Here is an 18,009-nt window from a genome sequence, read left to right on the forward strand (position 1 = left end):
GTTTCCACTGGAGGTTCAACTTGGCCTTGTGATTAGGGTCATTGTCGTGCTGGAAAGTCCAAGAGCGTCCCATGCGCAGCTTTCATGCAGAAGAATGCAAATTGTCTGCCAGTATTTTCTGATAACATGCATTCATCTTGCCATCAATTTTCACAAGATTCCCTGTGCTTTTAGAGCTCACACACGCCAAAACATCAGTGAGCCACCTCCATGCTTCACAGTGGGGATGGTATTCTATTCACTATAGGCCTTGTTAACTTCTCTCCAAATTTAGCGCCTATTGTTGTGACCATAAAGCTCTATTTTGGTCTTGTCACTCCAAATTACAGTGTGCTAGAAGCTGTGAGGCTTGTCAAGGTGTTGTTGGTTATATTATAATCTGGCCTTTTTGTGGCATTGGCGCAGTAAAGGCTTCTTTCTGGCAATTCGACCATGCAGCTAATATTTGTTCAAGTATCGTCGTATTGTGCTCCTTGAAACAATCACAACGCGTTGTTTCAGAGCACCATGTATTTCTCCTTAGGTTACCTGTGGGTTTTTCTTTGTATCCCGAACAATTCATCTGGCACTTTTGACTGAAATCTTTCTTGGTCTACCTGACCTTGGCTTGGTATCAGGAGATCCCCAAATGTTCCATTTTTTAATAAGTGATTCAACAGTACTGACTGGCATTTGGCTTTGGATATCTTTTTATATTCATTTCCATCTTTATTAAGTTCCATTACCTTGTTTCTCAGGTCTTTTGACAGTTATTTTCTGCTCCCCATGGCTGAGTTTCTAGCCTGCTCAATGCATCCATGTGAGAGCTAACAAACTCATTGACTATTCATACACAGACACCAATTGCAATTTAAAAAGCCGCAGGTGTGGGAAATTCACCTTTAATTGCCACTTTCACCTGTGTGTGTCACCTTGTGTGTCTGTTACAAGACCAAATATTCAAGGGTATATAAACTTTTGATCAGGGCCATTATTTTGGGTGATTTCTGTTATCATTATGATTTAAAAAGGAACCAAACAACTATGTGATAATAAATGGCTTCATATGATCACTATCCTTGAATAAAAGACAATTTTATTCTGCATGATTAGTCATATTTTTGAAGTAAGTGCCTGAATCTCACAATTTCTGCCAGGGTATGCAAACTTATGTAAACATGAATTCTCTCTGGTATGAAATAGAAAGGCCACGGTGTTTCTATACTGTTTAGCAAGTGATAACATCCATCATTGTAGTCCTGTTCTGGGCAAGAGAGCAAGATGATTGAGATTCTGTAGTAGTGATTATTTTGTGTGTAGGAAGGATGGTAGGGTGTGAGAGAAATGAGTGACCGTGTTGGTGCAGATCATCTTAATAGGATGGTTTATGGTTGATGCACAGGGGGTGGACAAAATAATGTTTACACCTAAAATATATCATTGTCAAGGACCTAATGAGTAGGGCCACCCTTTACCTTCAGAACAGACTCCAATCCTTCTTGGAATGCTGTCTTAGAAGTCCTGAACAGTCCTGAGCAGTAAAATATTAGACCGTTCCTAAAGAAGAAAAACCTCCATGTTTTATGATCCTGGTATTCATATATACACTCATAAATGTGTGCAGTAGTTGTGGGGGCATTATAATTGGCAGCAGACAATGTAAACCTATCTGGATGTAGGAAATAGGTCCGGAAATTACTCCCCCGACCATATTACTGTAATCCATTGTTCAGGGGTCCAGGTTATGTCTTTGGATACAAGCGGTTTCCGCATGGCAGCCCTAACAAAAATGCAAGCTTTATGAAGGTCAGGATGTATTGCTTTTGTTGAGAATGTGTTGTTGATTCAAATTTGTGGTGATTTTTGAGGCTGTACTTTTGGGACATTGAGCAACTATCCTGTTTATTGCAAGTCTGTACTTAACGCTCAGCTTTGACTTGTGACCACTGTTCCTCTTTGCCAATGAAATGTTTCCATGTTTGGTATATGATTTTAGAGACTCTGTGTCTTGCCCCTGACACATTAAATAATTGTGCTGTTTTTCTGATTGAATCACCCAGGTACTGACTATTTAGCCTCCTTGTACCTCAGTTAGTTTCGTCATGGTGCTTTGAAAACTCAAATACCAAAGTGCTTGTTGCCAGACCTCTTTAATAGTTGACACATAAGGTATGCAATGCTAATTGGCAGTCAAAGTAATGTCACCTCCAAGTCACCTTGCTATTCTTAACAACATTTTACAGATCCCACTGTCAGTATGGTCAAAAGTAGAGATGTAACGATCCAATACTGGCATTGGATACTGCCAAAAATAAAGGTTAGGTAATGGCGACTGCGACTCTATGTAGTGATCCAAAGACACGAAACAGATTGTCCTAACAATGTGCCATAAACACATCTTAAATGGTTGATGACGGTCAGATCGGAAACATGCGGGCTGTGCCTCAACAACAACAACCACTTAATAGTTTGCGCTCTGGAATGCATCACTTTTAACTGTCCATTTAATTTGTAATCTCTGAATCCATTCATTATAGGCTACATAGCTAAATTGCAAGCCTAACGGTTTTGTAAGCCTTTCCTTTTAGTTACATTTTCAATTGATTAGCCAGATATGCTATTTCCTAAAGTGCCTAAAGTTAGTCTTGTGCCTTGGAGTGAATTTTGGGATTGCCTTGGAGTGTATTTTTACATATTTTAATAAGATTAGATGTTGTAATTTCCACAATCTTAAGTTTTTAATAAAAAATTATGACATGTATAATTAATTAACCTAAATTAATTATGGCACTCATAACACCTATTAATAAAAAAATTGCTGTTTCAGGTTATCATCTGAGTATTGGCAGATATTCAGACTTCAGTATTTGGAATTGGTATTGACAATGAAAAAGTAGAAAATGGTGCATCCCGAGTTCTAATTTAATGGTGCAGTTACCATTCTTATAAAGAGTTTTCACAGTATTGCCAAAAAAACTTAAACTTCTCAAGGCAATGAAGTAGAAAGCTTTGCTCCACAGTATCAAAAGCTTTATTGAAGTCTAAGGTATGTGTCTATGTGTAATTATTTCCCGAAGAACTTTCAATCACTTAGCAAAAACTGAGGCTAAAATGTTTAAGTCATTAATGAGTAAACAAATTGGACAACAATTATTTAAAGCCAAAAAGACCTCCAGAAGGAATGGAGAAACTGTTGGGAAATCTTTGTGAAATTCAGCTGTTACACCATCAGCTCCAGGTTTCAAGGTGTTCAATAGTCAGCTACTGTACTTCCTGAACGAATATTGGGCCATCACACATTTTCTCTACTTCTCCAATTGAGTTCACATTTCCTAGAGAGTTTAAAGTAATTATATGCGTGGAGCTCCGGAGGGCTGGTTATTAAGGGTTTCGATGTCAGTGCCGTTGCCTACAAACATACTTCATATTTGAGAAAATATTCCTCAAGGGCTGAGAAAGTTTGCCTAACTGGATATGGCAATGGCACAAACATAGCAAAACATTGCATGAAATAAGTATTGGCTACTTCAGTGTTTTGACACAGGCTGCACCTTCAAATCAGTAATAAGTGTTAACTTGTTTTTTATTCAGTGTTAATAGCACATTATGGAGGCTATGATCTCTATTTTTAACTGAGATTATCTACAGTGTTTACACCAATGTTTGAAAATCATAATCGAGTGTTGTGTGCATAGAGAGACAGTACAATAATTACTTAAATCAATTTGCATAGATATTTGTCAGTAATTATTCAACTAACTGACATAATCTGCTAATCTTGGGTCAAATAGACAAAACACCATTATATCTTCCAACCTGGAATCAAGCTCTTATGTCTTTTTTTGTATTTTTATAGTTATAGATTCATTATCCATTGTCTTCCCCTAATACTTTGTGTTGGGTGTTGGGTCTTTTTATAGCCAAATTTTGTAAATCTGTATTTTTGTTTATTTCATGATCTGCTAGCCTATAAATTCCAAGCAGGCTACAACCCCCTTACTACATTCAACTTACATTACATATTTAAATTATATTTTCAATACATTTCTGGAAATGTGTTTTCACTTTGTCATTATGTGATATTGTGTGTAGCTGGATGACATTTGTTTTTAATAAATGAGGTCTCCAACAACAAAATGTGGAGAAAGTCAACTGGACTGAATACTTTCTAAGTGGAAAAACTGATGGATACGTTTCCATAAAAAGAAGACAGAATTTAATATTTGGTTTAACTCTGGAATAAAAGGCTGGCTTAACTACCAATTTGAAGTTCTGTATGTACTAATACTATCAAAAAAACTGGTTAGGGTTAGGGGTTAGGGTTAACTTCTTGCTAAGTTAGGTTTAGAAAATAGGTTTGCGGTTAGGATAAAGGCTTGGGTTAGTGGATAGTTAGTTAAAATGTTACAGCTAGTCAGTAGATTATCTGTAGAGCATCTGCAGACACATTTTGGCACTCTCAAAATAAAGTTTTACCAATTTGCCATTCAAATTGCTGCAGCATGGGCTGTTTGGGAAGCTTCTTTCAGCTTGCATACCAGAGAGCCGTGTGAACACACTACACCTATAGGTTGGATTGACTCTACATGCATTCTGCTTTATGTGCCTGAATCATGTGTTGTTTTGAAAGTATTCCTGTTCAGTTTTAAGAAACCCTGTTGCTAATTTTTTAAATAATCATGTAAAGTAGTACTCTTTTTCACATGCCTAGAGGTCTGTCTTCAGCTGCTCTATTTTATGCTTCCAGGTCAATTGTGACCTAATATTTCATCTTATTTATGGTGAGAAGAAACACAGCAAGCTCTTCAGCTAACATCCTTTTAGATTTGACTAAATATTGCTTTCTGGGGTAGCTTAATGTGATTATATCAAAGTAAATACTTATATCCAGGTACATACTCTGCTGTAGAAATAAATATGATTCCCATTGTTACTGTATATCCTTTTAGAATTTTCTTGGAAACTGACTACAACAATTACGAAGTAATAAATTATCCGCTTGTAATCCGTTACTCCCCAACTCTGATTATAGTAACACAGTTAAGGTTTTTCTGTTAAAATCAGACGGTTAATGAAAATTAGGCCTTCCAAGAAATAACTTGAGGGAGAGAAGTTTGAAAATATCTTAAATTTGTGTTTTCTTAGTTACAGAAGCCAAATTGTTTCTGCAAAACATTTTTTTTTAATTATTTCAGTGACACTTTGATAATGCAGACCCTTACAGCATTTCATTTGGTGTAACAATGCCAGTCAGGTGGTGTGACAGATTTATACTTTTTTTTATTACATAAATACCTTTTGTGGAGTTGATCATCTTAGCACCATTCAGATATTACACATTTTCCAGTTTTCAATTTTCTGTGTGCGGTTTTGAGTGATGAACAACAAATTAGCTAAATGTATTGTTTCCTAATTTTGACTGTCTCTGATCTGTGTCTAGATTTCCACTTGGAAACATTGCTAGTCAACCTGGTCACTCTGGGTTTTAGGGTGGGTATCTGGCTAATGTGAAAACACTATGAAATCCATTTGATTAAGTGACTGATTGTACAATTCATGGTTATCTATTTGCATTAGAACAAAGACAGTGTAGTTGCAATACTAATACCTCTGTTCCTCAGCGCAGCACTGTCAGAGCCGGTTGATACTCTGCATACATTCACTGTGTGGCACATTCTGACACTGTTTCTCTCTTTCTCGCTCTCCCTCTCTGTTCTTTTCTCTCTCTTTCTTTGGATTGTGTTCCACCTATAACCTGGTTGCCCTGGAAACAGATTTACGCAGCCATTCCAATACCTCCGCCCACACACGTTTCCATTTTGCACACCACACTTCACTCTGTGTCTCAGACTTCTTACGTCTCACACAGCCAATGATACAACCAGGTAACCACCAGCAGCTCATGATTGCGTGTACTGCTCTCTCTCTCTCCTTGCCCATTAATGTGATAATCCTGTCCTTCGTTCAGCTCCTCTAGTTGTGTCATTGTGTATACTTGGTTTTGAGATGGTGACACAACTCCCTCTACACCTGCGGTATGATCGGTGTGATGTCTCTGGTTCACAGCCGTGGCTGAGGCACTCTAACTTATATAATATTTAGACATAGGCCCGGTCGCTCCTGGTTCATATTGACTAGTATCACTATCACCATTTACCTCTGCTGTGTTCCGTATCCATTACCTCCTACATAAATTCCTTATGACCTTACATTCACAGATATCAAGTTAGTCTGAATATCCGTGTGTTGTACAGGCCCATTGTCCATTATTTTGAATGTGATACGGTAAACTGAGCCCAATTTAAGGGTTCCTCAGTCCATTAACCAGGTTTGTGCTGCCTTCATATGTATAAAGCGTGAGGTGATGATGCACTGTGTCGTGGGCATTGTGTGGATAATACTGCAACTAATCCTGCTGGTGTAAAGCCTCAAAGAGCTAAGATTTTCAAACGTTTTAAAGCTTATCGTGATGGCCTGCGATTGATATTTTGTTTTTTCTGTCTGACTGAAGGGAAAGAGGACTATGGCCAGTCCACAATCAACATACTGCAATACAGCTTTAAGTCCAGATGGTGGTGCTGCAGAGACCAAAAAGGCAAAGAGCTTCATTACGGATGAGAATGAGCTGAGCAAGGAAGAGCTGGATGGCCTCATGAAGGAAGGAGGTGAGAAAACCCCTATCCTAGTAGTTGATGAGGCCTGTGCTGTTATCATTCCCCCCACCCAAACGCCTTTACACCAACACATTAAAGTGCTAAGAGATTTCAGTGGTGGTGTTGAACTGTTTCCCCAACCCAGTGGACGGTCGTCCCTTCCTGGTGGTCCATCACCTCCTTGACGTGAAGGAGGCGGGTGTACCCGTGTTACTCCCTGGGACCCCGGTGATCTGCAGAGTGGACAGCACCGAGAGATACACCACACGCTCCAAGGTGTGTGGGTGGGTGGGTGGGTGTGTGTGTGGTGTGGGTGGGTGGTGTGGGGGTGTAGGTGTAAGGGTGTAGGATTTGTGGGGCACCGCCCCGGTTATAATAATTTAAAATATATAATCAAAATAAAAATCAGAACTAGGGTAATTTCACCGTCCCTTAATCATGTCCTACCTTTGGTTGTTACAATTTTGCTATCAGGTTCTAACAAATTATATTTTATTTGTCACATGTATGCCAACAGGTGTAGACTAACAGGCAATGCTAACAGATCCTGTTCCCAAAATGCAGATGGGAAAAAAATAATAATATTCAGAAATAGTGACATGAGGAATGTAGTGGGCACGCTTGCTACAAATGACAAGTAATAAATCCTATATTTTATGAGTAACAGTAGCTTGGCTGATTACAGGGAGTGCCAGTAAATTAGGGTGCTGGGTCTGGCAAAGCACTGATATTTGGCTGATCATTTCAGACCTGTTGTGCATTTGTCTGAATAGAAGCGTTGTCAGAAGCAGCATATCTCTTTACATTTTGCCAGGGTACACAGGTACAGAAAGGCCCAAACAACATGTCACTGATGCCTTGCCTGCCATGTAGTAGTAGTTTAATATCGAATGGTCTATGGCTGGGGTGGCTGTGCTATCCTGACTATTTTTAAGGCGTGTTGTTGAGGTATTGGATGACTGGGAGTTTGGCCTAGTTGATGAATTCACCCCTCCCCCAAGTGCATTGTGGTCGAGGATCTGAGGGACCATGGCAAATCGTTACAGCTTTTTCTGTGTGGGTGTGGACTATGTTAGTTTATTGATGATGTGGACCAAGGAACATGAAGCTCTCTACCCACTCTTCTTTGCTGTGGATGGGGGTATTATCACCCCTCCCTATCCTGTAATCCATAATCAGCTCCATCTTAAGGTGGTGATTTTTCACCAGCCACGTTGCGAGGTCCTCAACATGTTTCTTATAGAGTACCATGTCATCATCGGTGATCAGGACCACCAGTATGTGCATGAGGTACAGAAGGGTATCCTATAAAGTGCTCACGTAGCATCTGGCAGTCATCTGGCACCAAAGTACATGTTTTGACTTTGAAAAGTCTTACAAGACATTTAACTATTTGGCAGAAACGTTGTCTTTCGGTATGATAATGACCCCAAACTTGAAACAAACACTCTGCAGAAGTGATTAAAACCTACTTCGAGCCGACGTCTACACACGGAACACTCAGTGTTTGATGTAATCACCATGGAAAGCCTTGATGGGCAGCTGCACAGACATTCAGCAGCACATTCAGATAAACATAGCCTACAGGCACATTTTTCTCTAGTCTTAAAATCCCGATCCTTGGCATCAACTGGTACCTCCCCAGTTTTTTTTTTTGTGTAGGACAAGGCTCACATCAATCAGAATACAGAAGGATGATAATTATTTATTTTTTTATATCAGAAATGTAAGGATTAATATGGACTTAATTTAGTCTGCAAATAAATGTTATTGAACTTAGAATTTGTGAATAGGGCTACTGTGGAATGAATATGAGGGGGTATTTTCTACGTTGAAATACAGTATTTAGTCACCCCAGTGACTAGCCTATAGTCTCATAACTTTCGGCTGATAATAAATATGCAATTGTAAATGTAACTGTTGCCTATATAGGCTTACTGGAAATGTGTTTATTGGAAGCTAACTGACATTTCTTGGCTTTCATTACTTTACATTGTTCAAATCCTTTTCCCAGCGCTATAAGCTGTTGCTCTTTAATACAATGTGTTGTTGACCTTGATGGGCATTATTGAAGCCAGCATCTGCCTATTTAGCAAGACCGCACTATGGCTGCATTCACATGGCTGTTTGTAATGGGGAAATACCCTGTCAATCTAGTTGCCTCCTGTATCTTAGTTTGTGGTACTGATGGACTTGAGGTTGCAGCAAATACTTTTTGGCCGTCCTGTCAGATCGGGTCTGAGTTTTGAACCTGTGTCGGTTCCCATAGCGACTGCTACGCCAGTGCGCTAACGGAACAGAAACCTGAGTTTCTTATTTTCTCTGAATCGATCAAACATTTTTAAAGGATCAGTTAAGTAGGTTTTATGTGTAGAACATCTTACTTAGTGGTTCTCAAAGCTCTCTTCGGGGGGCCTCGAGACATTTCACAGTTTTGTTGTAGCCGTGAACTAGCTCATTTGATTTCCCTAATGGAGGCTGTGCTAATTAGCTGACAAGTGGAATTAGGTGTGCCAGCTGTGGAATAGGTGAAATATGTATACCACAGTGCTTGTGTAAGCATTAGTGTGGTCTCAGATGACTGGACAGGTTTCTAATGTTTTCGAGGCCACTGATGCCAAAACATTCATGCCAAAACACAACAGATATTACTAAGAGATATATGCGGGTCTAACGAGATGCACAAAGTCATGTTTTGATATTCTCTTTTAGTCTAGGGCATGCGCAGCACACACAGATAATGCTATACAATATTGTATCTTGTACAGTAACAGACAGAAAATAAAGTGGTATTGTATGAATGGCCCAAATATTGATTGGTCTAAGGGCAAGGACCTAAGGGCAAGGACCTTTTTAGCTTTGTAAAGATGCCCGTTTATAGGATTTCTGTCTTTTCACCAAAAATGACCATTTCATATCTGTCCTTGGAAAATATCTTCCAGAGGAGAAACGCCACTGGATCCCCTAACAAAATGTGTCCCTGCATGTCAGACTGCCCCCTGCACCCCTATGTACAGTATGTATACCTAGTAGTGTATACATGTTAACTGTATGTGTGTACACACTGGAGGCTTATGACTGGAATTCTCTGCCAGGTCCGTGTCTGCACACTGTACACTGTGAAGCTGACGCATGGCAAGTTCACTTGGACGGTCAAGAGGAAGTACAAACATTTCCAGGAGCTGCATCGCGACCTCTACAAACACAAGATGATGGCCCACTTCCTGCCTCTGGGAAGGTCAGACTTTGCAGTCATGTACTTAGGAGAGATGCATGGTGTAATTTCTTACCGAGTTGAGATAAGGAAGGTTTTTGAATATGTAAATATCTCTTTTCAGATTTGCGGCCCAGAGAGCCCAGCTGAGGGCCATGACAGAGGAGATGCCAAGTCTGCATGGGAATGAGAGGATGAGGCGAACCTCCAGCAAACCGGTATAACTCTAAGAACCATGGGTACACACACTTTACACAGACAGAGAAAAACCAAATGGTACCCATGTGGGTTTGCAAAGTGACAGTATGTTACTGGAAAATGTCAAAGTTTACCATTTAACTAGCACGTCGATAATGTTCAAGAAATATATGGCCTTTTAGGGTACTTTAGATGATCCAGGGTTTCTGTATGGATCTCAAGCCCTTCATATGTATCACATGTAAAATACATATACTACACAAAATATATAAAACATTATTCTGAGTATATATCTTCAAGTTATTGAACATCATTGGTTTTTGGTTTTAATGAGTGTTTCAGTGTAAAATATTGTTTACTTATATTTATTGAACACAATTGTTTGCCAGAATGGATTTATTTTATATATTTGGGTCCCACGCTGGTGCTAGTTGAGAAATAATTGATTGAAGGGTTACAGAATTAACAGGGAATTAAAGACACAGCATATAAGAGAAGTACGCTTTTTCCTATACGTATTCATATGCAACATTAAAGTGTAGGACCGACATTTTACATGTTGTATTTATATTTTTGTTTAGTTAAACAGGTCATATGGTTTCAAGACGAGCAAAAACAAAATGGGTCTAATTTGGCCATTGGTCGGGATAGCCTACGAAAGAAGCATATGGTCAGAAATACAGGTTCAGACAGACATGCCAGACTGACTGATCCATAAGAAACTAGGTGACAGAAGGTTAATTTGGAGGAAGAACCTGCAACATGGCTTTATATCTTTGGCTTTACCTAATGCCCCCTCCACAAAAACCTCTTCATTTGATTTGTTGACATTTTGTCATAAGATTTAATCTGTGATGTTTCTGTTGTAGAAATATCTTGAGGAATATCTGAACGACCTTCTGGAGAATTCCTTTTGTAAGAACTACCATGGCATGGTTAGTGAAGATGACACACGCTGAATATGACGCAGACACTTACTCACCCGGCAACAAACACACACACACACACAGCAATTATTCATTGCCAGGATGAGTTGTCATCAAAGTCTAAGTTCAACCAGTTATTTTGTTCTGATATTCCAGCTGGAATTCCTTGATGTCAGTGCTCTCTCCTTTGTCAGTGAGCTTGGACCAAAAGGCCTGTAAGCAAAGTTTACATGTTCTAGAATTATTGACAGTGTGTCATGTACAGCTCCAGAAAAAATGAAGAGACCACTGCACCTTTTTCTTTCCTTTCCAAAAAAGTTTAAAATGAAAGTTTTGAATGAAGAACAGAAGCGTTCAATTTGCAGTGGTCTCCTAATTTTAACCCTTCTGTTCCTCACTCAAAACCTTCCTTTTTGACTTTTTTGGACAGGAAAGCAAAAGGTGCAGCGGTCTCTTCATTTTTTCCCCGGAGCTATATGTGACAAAAGGAGACCGAGTGTTATTCGATAGACCTTAATGTGACTGAAGTCATTGTTGGTAAATTGAGAGAAATGATTGTATTTCAGAGAGGGTTCCATCTTCAAAAGGTCAGGAGGTCACCGTATCCAGGGTCTGAATTGTATTGGTCATCACCAGTTTTGCTTTCGCTGGTCAAAGCGCTGGCTGGTGGTCAAGGACTCCTTCCTGCTCTATATGAACCGGGAGAGCGGCGTCATCAGTTTCGTACTGATCTTTGACCCGGAATTCAAAGTTCAAGTTGGCCGCGCTTACACTGACACCAAGTATGGAGTCTGCATCCAGAACTTCACCAGGCAAGTCCAGAGGGGTGATGTGAGGGACACGTTTATCCGCCACTCATAAGATCACTTGTACAGCATACATTTCTTTTTGTAATCATTACCTTGCTTTGTAGCCTCAAATGTACAGTGTGTGTGTGTTCTTACGTGTGTGTTCTTACGTGTATGTGTGTGTCTGTGTAGGACTTTAGTCATCAAATGTAACAGCTACAGACAGGCTCACTGGTGGAGGCATGAAATCAACAGGCTGGCTGAGCGATGTGAATTCCTCCAAGTCCAGCGCTTTATGGGCTTTGCCCCTCCACGGGACAACACACTAACTAAATGGTCAGATGTGTGTGAGAGCACGTGAGCGAGTGTGCATGTCTTAACAAGTGTGAGCGTGTGTAATTTTGTGTTTGTGGCTACTCAATAGATGATGGTATATTATTTGGACATGCTGTGCATTCATAGATTTTTGCACCCATAACTTGAATGTAATTTCTCTGTTTATTAATCGGTTGTGTTTTTAAGGTATGTAAATGGAAGTGGCTACTTTTCAGACCTGGCTGATGCCCTGGAGCAGGCCAAGGAGGAGATCTTCATCACAGACTGGTGGTGAGTGTCAGGGTTAGCACCATATAAATTGAGTTGAACAATAGTGTTGTTATATGTTTTATACAGTATATATCTATGGAAAAATAACTTTATATCTTATTCATTGGCTGGTTTAAATAATGAATGGTGATTGGCTGAAAGCCCTGGTAGACCACAGGTATGACAACAAAACCTTTTACAGTTGTTATTGCATTGGTAACCGGTTTGTAATAGGCCCCTCAGGGGTTTGGGATAGCACAAATCTTTCTGACTCTCTTGAACATATAGCGCCAGTGCAAGATTTCCCATTGCGTTTGGTTTGAAAAATAGAGCTCCAGCTATTTCACATCCAAATGTGAGTGTGAGCTGAAACCAGTAAATCAATCAATCAAATTTATTTATAAAGCCCTTTTTACAACAGCAGTTTTCACAAAGTGCTTTACAGAGACACCCGGCCTTAAACCCCAAGGAGAAAACAACAGTAGTGTTGGATTTCAATGGTAAAGAGCACCTTTTACACATTAAAGAGCAATTAACTATTATCTTTAAAGGTATCCATATAATTTCTCTATATATTTATTTTTAATAAAATTAACCGATTAATAATTCAGCAGAGTTGAAAGTCCAGGATTTGAGGGCTTCAGGAGTTCAAATTCTGGTTGCAGCAAATCACCAAGGGTTGCCATGCCACTGAGCAGTCTGTCACCTCCTTGTGGTATGTCAGGCATCTGGGAGCTTAATCATCATCATTGTTTACCTGTGAATGTGTAACAAGAAACAGAACAGCTTGGCAGGGTGTGCTTCATGAGACATGTCTCAATCTTCAACTCTAACATGCCTGCTGCTAGTTTTGCTTTGTTGTAACAACTCCACAGCAAGTACCGGATAGTCGAAGATCAATTGAAGATAAGTGCAAGATTGTTTTTATGTTTGGCTGCATCTGTATGTCTTTCCCAAACTCCCAGGCTCAGCCCAGAGGTTTTCCTGAAGAGACCAGCTACAGACACATACTGGCGCCTGGACCAGATCCTCAAACGCAAAGCAGTATGAATCTTCTTCCCTTCTTTCTACTATCAACCTGTTTATAGTCATGGGGTTCCCAAACATTTTCACTTAGTGATGTACTGATTGTGGTGCCTTGAGCCGCGACCCACAATAAGAGGATTAGTTATGATGGTACATCATCGTATGTAAAAAATTCTAGATTGTAATTGTAATTAGAAAGAGTACGTTCTGGCCTATTTATTTCAGTGTTGCAATTCTTTGCTTACATATACTTACTTAATATTCAAGAAACTGTGCACGTCCCTAACATACTGTATGTTGGTCCATTATCTTTACATTTTCATTTGGTTTAAGTTTACTCTGGGGTTTTCCATATCAAAATATAAAATAAATTAAGGTGCAATGCAATATGACCCACTGCATTGATTGGGAACCCCTGCTCTAGTCTCCATTTCAACTTCTCTCCTCTTGAAGCTCTGAAGTTTAATAATTCCTTTCCTCCTCCTTCCTACTTGTGTACACCAACCTCTTTTCCCTCTGTGTAGGAACAAGGTGTGAAGGTGTGTGTGCTCCTGTATAAGGAGGTGGAGATGGCGCTGGGCATAAACAGTAACCACAGCAAGAGGACACTAATGGACATGCACCCTAACATCAAGGTCTGTCTGAGAGGCTGCAATCTCTGCTCTACACTCTGTGGGGGCTTTACACTTTTAAAATACCAAACAATTGCAGACTTAGTCTTAAGGCTGTTTCGCAACGTCACTCTAAACGCAGTGAAACCTTCTGCTTTCATTACTGATGTTAAACTGTGAAGTCATTAGAAGTCAGTGTTATTGAACAGCCATTGAACAATAATCTAATCACTGTGCAAATTTAAACAAGGAGAAAGGAACAAATATTCAGTTACAGTGATCTCCCTGATATACCTCCCATTCCCTCCCACACCCACACCCTTCTACTGATGATGCAAAAGGGCAGGCACGCCCCAGATTAGATGCAAATTAATTTTTTGAATACTTCATCTCGTGACATATTGCGTAGTCGAATGCAATATTATAAAATATCCCCAATTAACTACAGTTGACTGGGGAGATCTTAAATGAGAGATCATCTGACCAAAATGGGTTTTGTGTCCATTTTAAGAGATGCATGGGATTGAAAAACAAGTTCCTGTTGAATGAAGTCAGTTTTATCCAAGTGGACAAAACTGCATGAGAAAGTTCTAAGCCTGTTGGCCCAAATCTTTGTGAATATCTTTTGATCCATTTTGAGAAGAGAGATCGGCCTGTTTGACTCAACCTTTTCCAGATCCCTCACATTTGTATGAATAACTGCAATAACTGCCTAATCCATAGTAGCGTTCAATGCATAAACAGATGCCTCTCATCGAAACAGGTAGGGAGAAACAAAGTAGAAAAGCAGGTCACTCCATTCATACTAGTGGCAACCATCAACACTCCATAATGACAAATTTGTGCCGATTTATTGGTAAACTGAAGTATAATGTAGACGTCTTTGCCAGGGCGTGGGTCCATTAAAGCCACACACCTGTGTATATGTAAATTCCCATGCTTCACTGCATTTTACAGCATAAATCAACATATGAAGTCAACGGAAGTCTCCATTAACCTTCAAGATAGAATTGTGTCAAGGCATAAATCTGGAGAATGTTATGAAGAATGCTAAAGCATTAAATGTTCACAGGACTGCAGTGGGCTCCCTCATTATGAAATTGGATAGGTTTGGAACCATCAAGACACTTCCTAGAGCTGGCTGTACAGCCAAACAAAGTATCCCGGCAAGAATGGCCTTGGTCAGGGAGGTGACCAATAAACACAGAGGCCACTCTAATAGGGCTTCAAAGTTTTGGAACTTGCCAAACAGTGATTAAAGGACTCTGAAAGCATGTTCTCTAGTCTGATGAGACCAACATCAAACATTTATGCCTGAATTCCAAGCTCTACATCTGGTATCATCACCTGGCCAATACCATCCATATGGTGAAGCATGGTGGGTAGAGCCATACCGAAGAAGACTCAAAGCTGTGATTGCTGCCAAAGTCACTTCAAAGTACTGAATAAATTGTCTGAAACCTATGTATACCTAAGTATACTTGATCTTTTATTTTGGGGTATTAAAATATCCAGTGTTGTGTGTAGATTGATTGGCACATTTTTATGTAAATGTAATCATTTATAAAATATGTCTGTATCACAACAAAATCTGGAGAAAGTGAAGGTGTCTGAATACTTCCAGAAGTCACTGTATACAGGTGTTTGCGAAACGTGTGGAATCTGAGTTGCAGGAGAGTAGCGCTCCAGTCACAGATTTGACACTGGATTATTAATATTATAGTGGTCGTTTTTTGTGCAGTTGTCATGGCAAATTTGTTTTCAAGTTGTTATTGAAAATAAAAAAAACTGTCTTTTATTTAAGGATAGTGATCATATGAAGCCATTTATTATCACAGTTGTTTGGCTCCTTTTTAAATCATAATGATAACAGAAATCACCAAAATGGCCCTCATAAAAAGTTTACATACCCTTTAATGTTTGGCCTTGTTACTGACACACACACACAGGTGAAAATTACAATTAAATGTGAATTTCCCACACCTGTGGCTTTTTAAATTGCAATTAGTGTCTATATATATATAAATAGTCAATGAGTTTGTTAGATCTCAAGTGGATGCACTGAGCAGGCTAGATACTGAGCCATTGGGAGCAGAAAAGAACTGTCAAAAGAATTGCCTAAAAAGGTAATGGAAGTTCATATAAATGGAAATGGATATAAAAAGATATCAAAAGCCTTGCCAGTCAGTACTGTTCAATCACTTATTAAGAAGTGGAAAATTGGGGGATCTCTTCATGAACCAAGAAGGATTTCAGCCAAAACTGCCAGAAGTATTGTTTGGGGATACAAAGAAAAACCCAGGTAACTTCAGAAGAAATACAAGCTGCTCTGGAAAAAGACGGTGTGGTTGTTTCAAGGAGCACAATACGACAATAATTGAACAAAAATGAGCTGCATGGTTGAGTTGCCAGAAAGAAGCCTTTACTGCGCCAATGCCACAAAAAACCCTGGTTACAATATGCCCGACAACACATTGACACGCCTCACAGCTTCTGGTACACTGTAATTTTAAGTGACGAGACCAAAATAGAGCTTTATGGTCACAACCATAAGCGCTATGTTTGGAGAGGGGTCAACAAGGCCTATAGTGAACAGAATACCATCCACACTGTGAAGAACATCACTGATGTTTTGGGGGTTTGTGAGCTCTAAGGGGACGGGGAATCTTGTGAAAATGTATGGCAAGATGAATGCAGCATGTTATCAGAAAATACTGGCAGACAGTTTGCATTGTTCTGAACGAATGCTGCGCATGGGACACTCTTGGACTTTCCAGCACGACAATGACCCTAAGCACAAGGCTAGACCCTCCAGTGGTTACAGCAGAAAAAGGTGAAGGTTCTGGAATGGCCATCACAGTCTCCTGACCTTAATATTATCGAGCCACTCTGGGGAGACCTCAAACGTGCGGTTCATGCAAGACGACCAAAGACTTTGCATGACTGGAGGCATTTTGCCAAGACGAATGGGCAGCTACAGTCCCCTCCAAAAGTATTGGAATGGCAAGGTACATTTTTTTGTTTTTGTTGTTCACTGAAGACATTTGGGTTTAAGATAAAAAGGTGAGTATGAGACAGGAGTTCAGAATTTCAGCTTTTATTTCCTGGTATTCACATCTAGATGTGTTAAACAACTCATGACATATCACCGTTTGTGTTAGACCACAGCATTTTAAGGTGAGCAAAAGTATTGGAACAAATAATCTTAAAGTAAATAACATTTCATATTTGGTGGCATAACCCTTGCTTGCAATAACTGCCTCAAGCCTGCGACCCATTGACATCACCAAACTGTTGCATTCTTCATTTGTGATGCTATTCCGGCTTTTACCGCAGCTTCTTTCAGTTCTTGTTTGTTTCGGGGTGTTTCTCCCTTCAGTCTCCTCTTAAGGAGGTGAAATGCATGCTCTATTGGGTTAAGGTCAAGTGATTGTCTTGGCCAGTCCAAACTCTTCCACTTTTTTCCCCTGATGAAGTCCTTTGTTTTGTTGGCAGTGTGCTTTGGGTCATTGTCCTGCTGCATGATAAACTTCCTCCTGATTAGTTTCAATGCATTTCTTTGTAAATTGGCAGACAAAATGTTTCTGTACACTTCTGAATTCATTCTGCTGCTACCATCATCAGTTACATCATCAATAAATATTAATGAGCCTGTTCCAGAAGCAGCCATGCACGCCCAAGCCATGACATTACCTCCACCATGCTTCACAGATGAGCTTGTATGCTTCGGATCTTAAGCAGTTCTTTCTTTCTCCAGACTTTGGCCTTTCCATCACACTGGTAGAGATACATCTTGGTCTCATCAGTGCATAAGATTGTGTTCCGGAACTTTTGCGGCTCATCTCTGTACTTCTTTGCAAATTTCAATCTGGCCTTCCGATTTTTACTGCTGATGAGTGGTTTGCATCTTGTGGTGTGGCCTCTATATTTCTGCTCTCTGAGTCTTCTTCGAACAGTGGATTGTGATACCTTCACCCCTGCACTGTGGAGGTGGTTGGTGATGTCACTTCCTGATGTTTTGGGGTTTTC

The 18,009-nt window shown here is 39.8% G+C and overlaps 1 protein-coding gene across 6 annotated transcripts in view; it reads left to right on the forward strand.

The window, feature by feature from the left end:
* Positions 1-18,009, forward strand: part of pld2 (phospholipase D2) — a 37,448-nt gene that overhangs the window by 2,748 nt on the left and 16,691 nt on the right. For 3 of the 6 annotated variants that reach the window (XM_010893461.3, XM_010893463.5, XM_010893464.4), the window contains exons 2-12: positions 6,491-6,644; positions 6,778-6,908; positions 9,728-9,870; positions 9,971-10,064; positions 10,914-10,979; positions 11,127-11,185; positions 11,537-11,782; positions 11,951-12,094; positions 12,281-12,364; positions 13,309-13,387; positions 13,894-14,004. In XM_010893461.3, the coding sequence (XP_010891763.2) occupies positions 6,491-6,644; positions 6,778-6,908; positions 9,728-9,870; positions 9,971-10,064; positions 10,914-10,979; positions 11,127-11,185; positions 11,537-11,782; positions 11,951-12,094; positions 12,281-12,364; positions 13,309-13,387; positions 13,894-14,004 (1,311 nt within the window). Of the gene's footprint in view, positions 1-5,419; positions 5,470-5,578; positions 5,865-6,490; positions 6,645-6,777; positions 6,909-9,727; positions 9,871-9,970; positions 10,065-10,913; positions 10,980-11,126; positions 11,186-11,536; positions 11,783-11,950; positions 12,095-12,280; positions 12,365-13,308; positions 13,388-13,893; positions 14,005-18,009 lie in introns of those variants that run through there. The other 3 variants (XM_010893465.3, XM_020048554.3, XM_020048555.3) reach the window with 2 other exon arrangements.

This window comes from Esox lucius, chromosome 7 (assembly GCF_011004845.1).
Source record: "Esox lucius isolate fEsoLuc1 chromosome 7, fEsoLuc1.pri, whole genome shotgun sequence".
Lineage (NCBI taxonomy): Eukaryota > Metazoa > Chordata > Actinopteri > Esociformes > Esocidae > Esox > Esox lucius.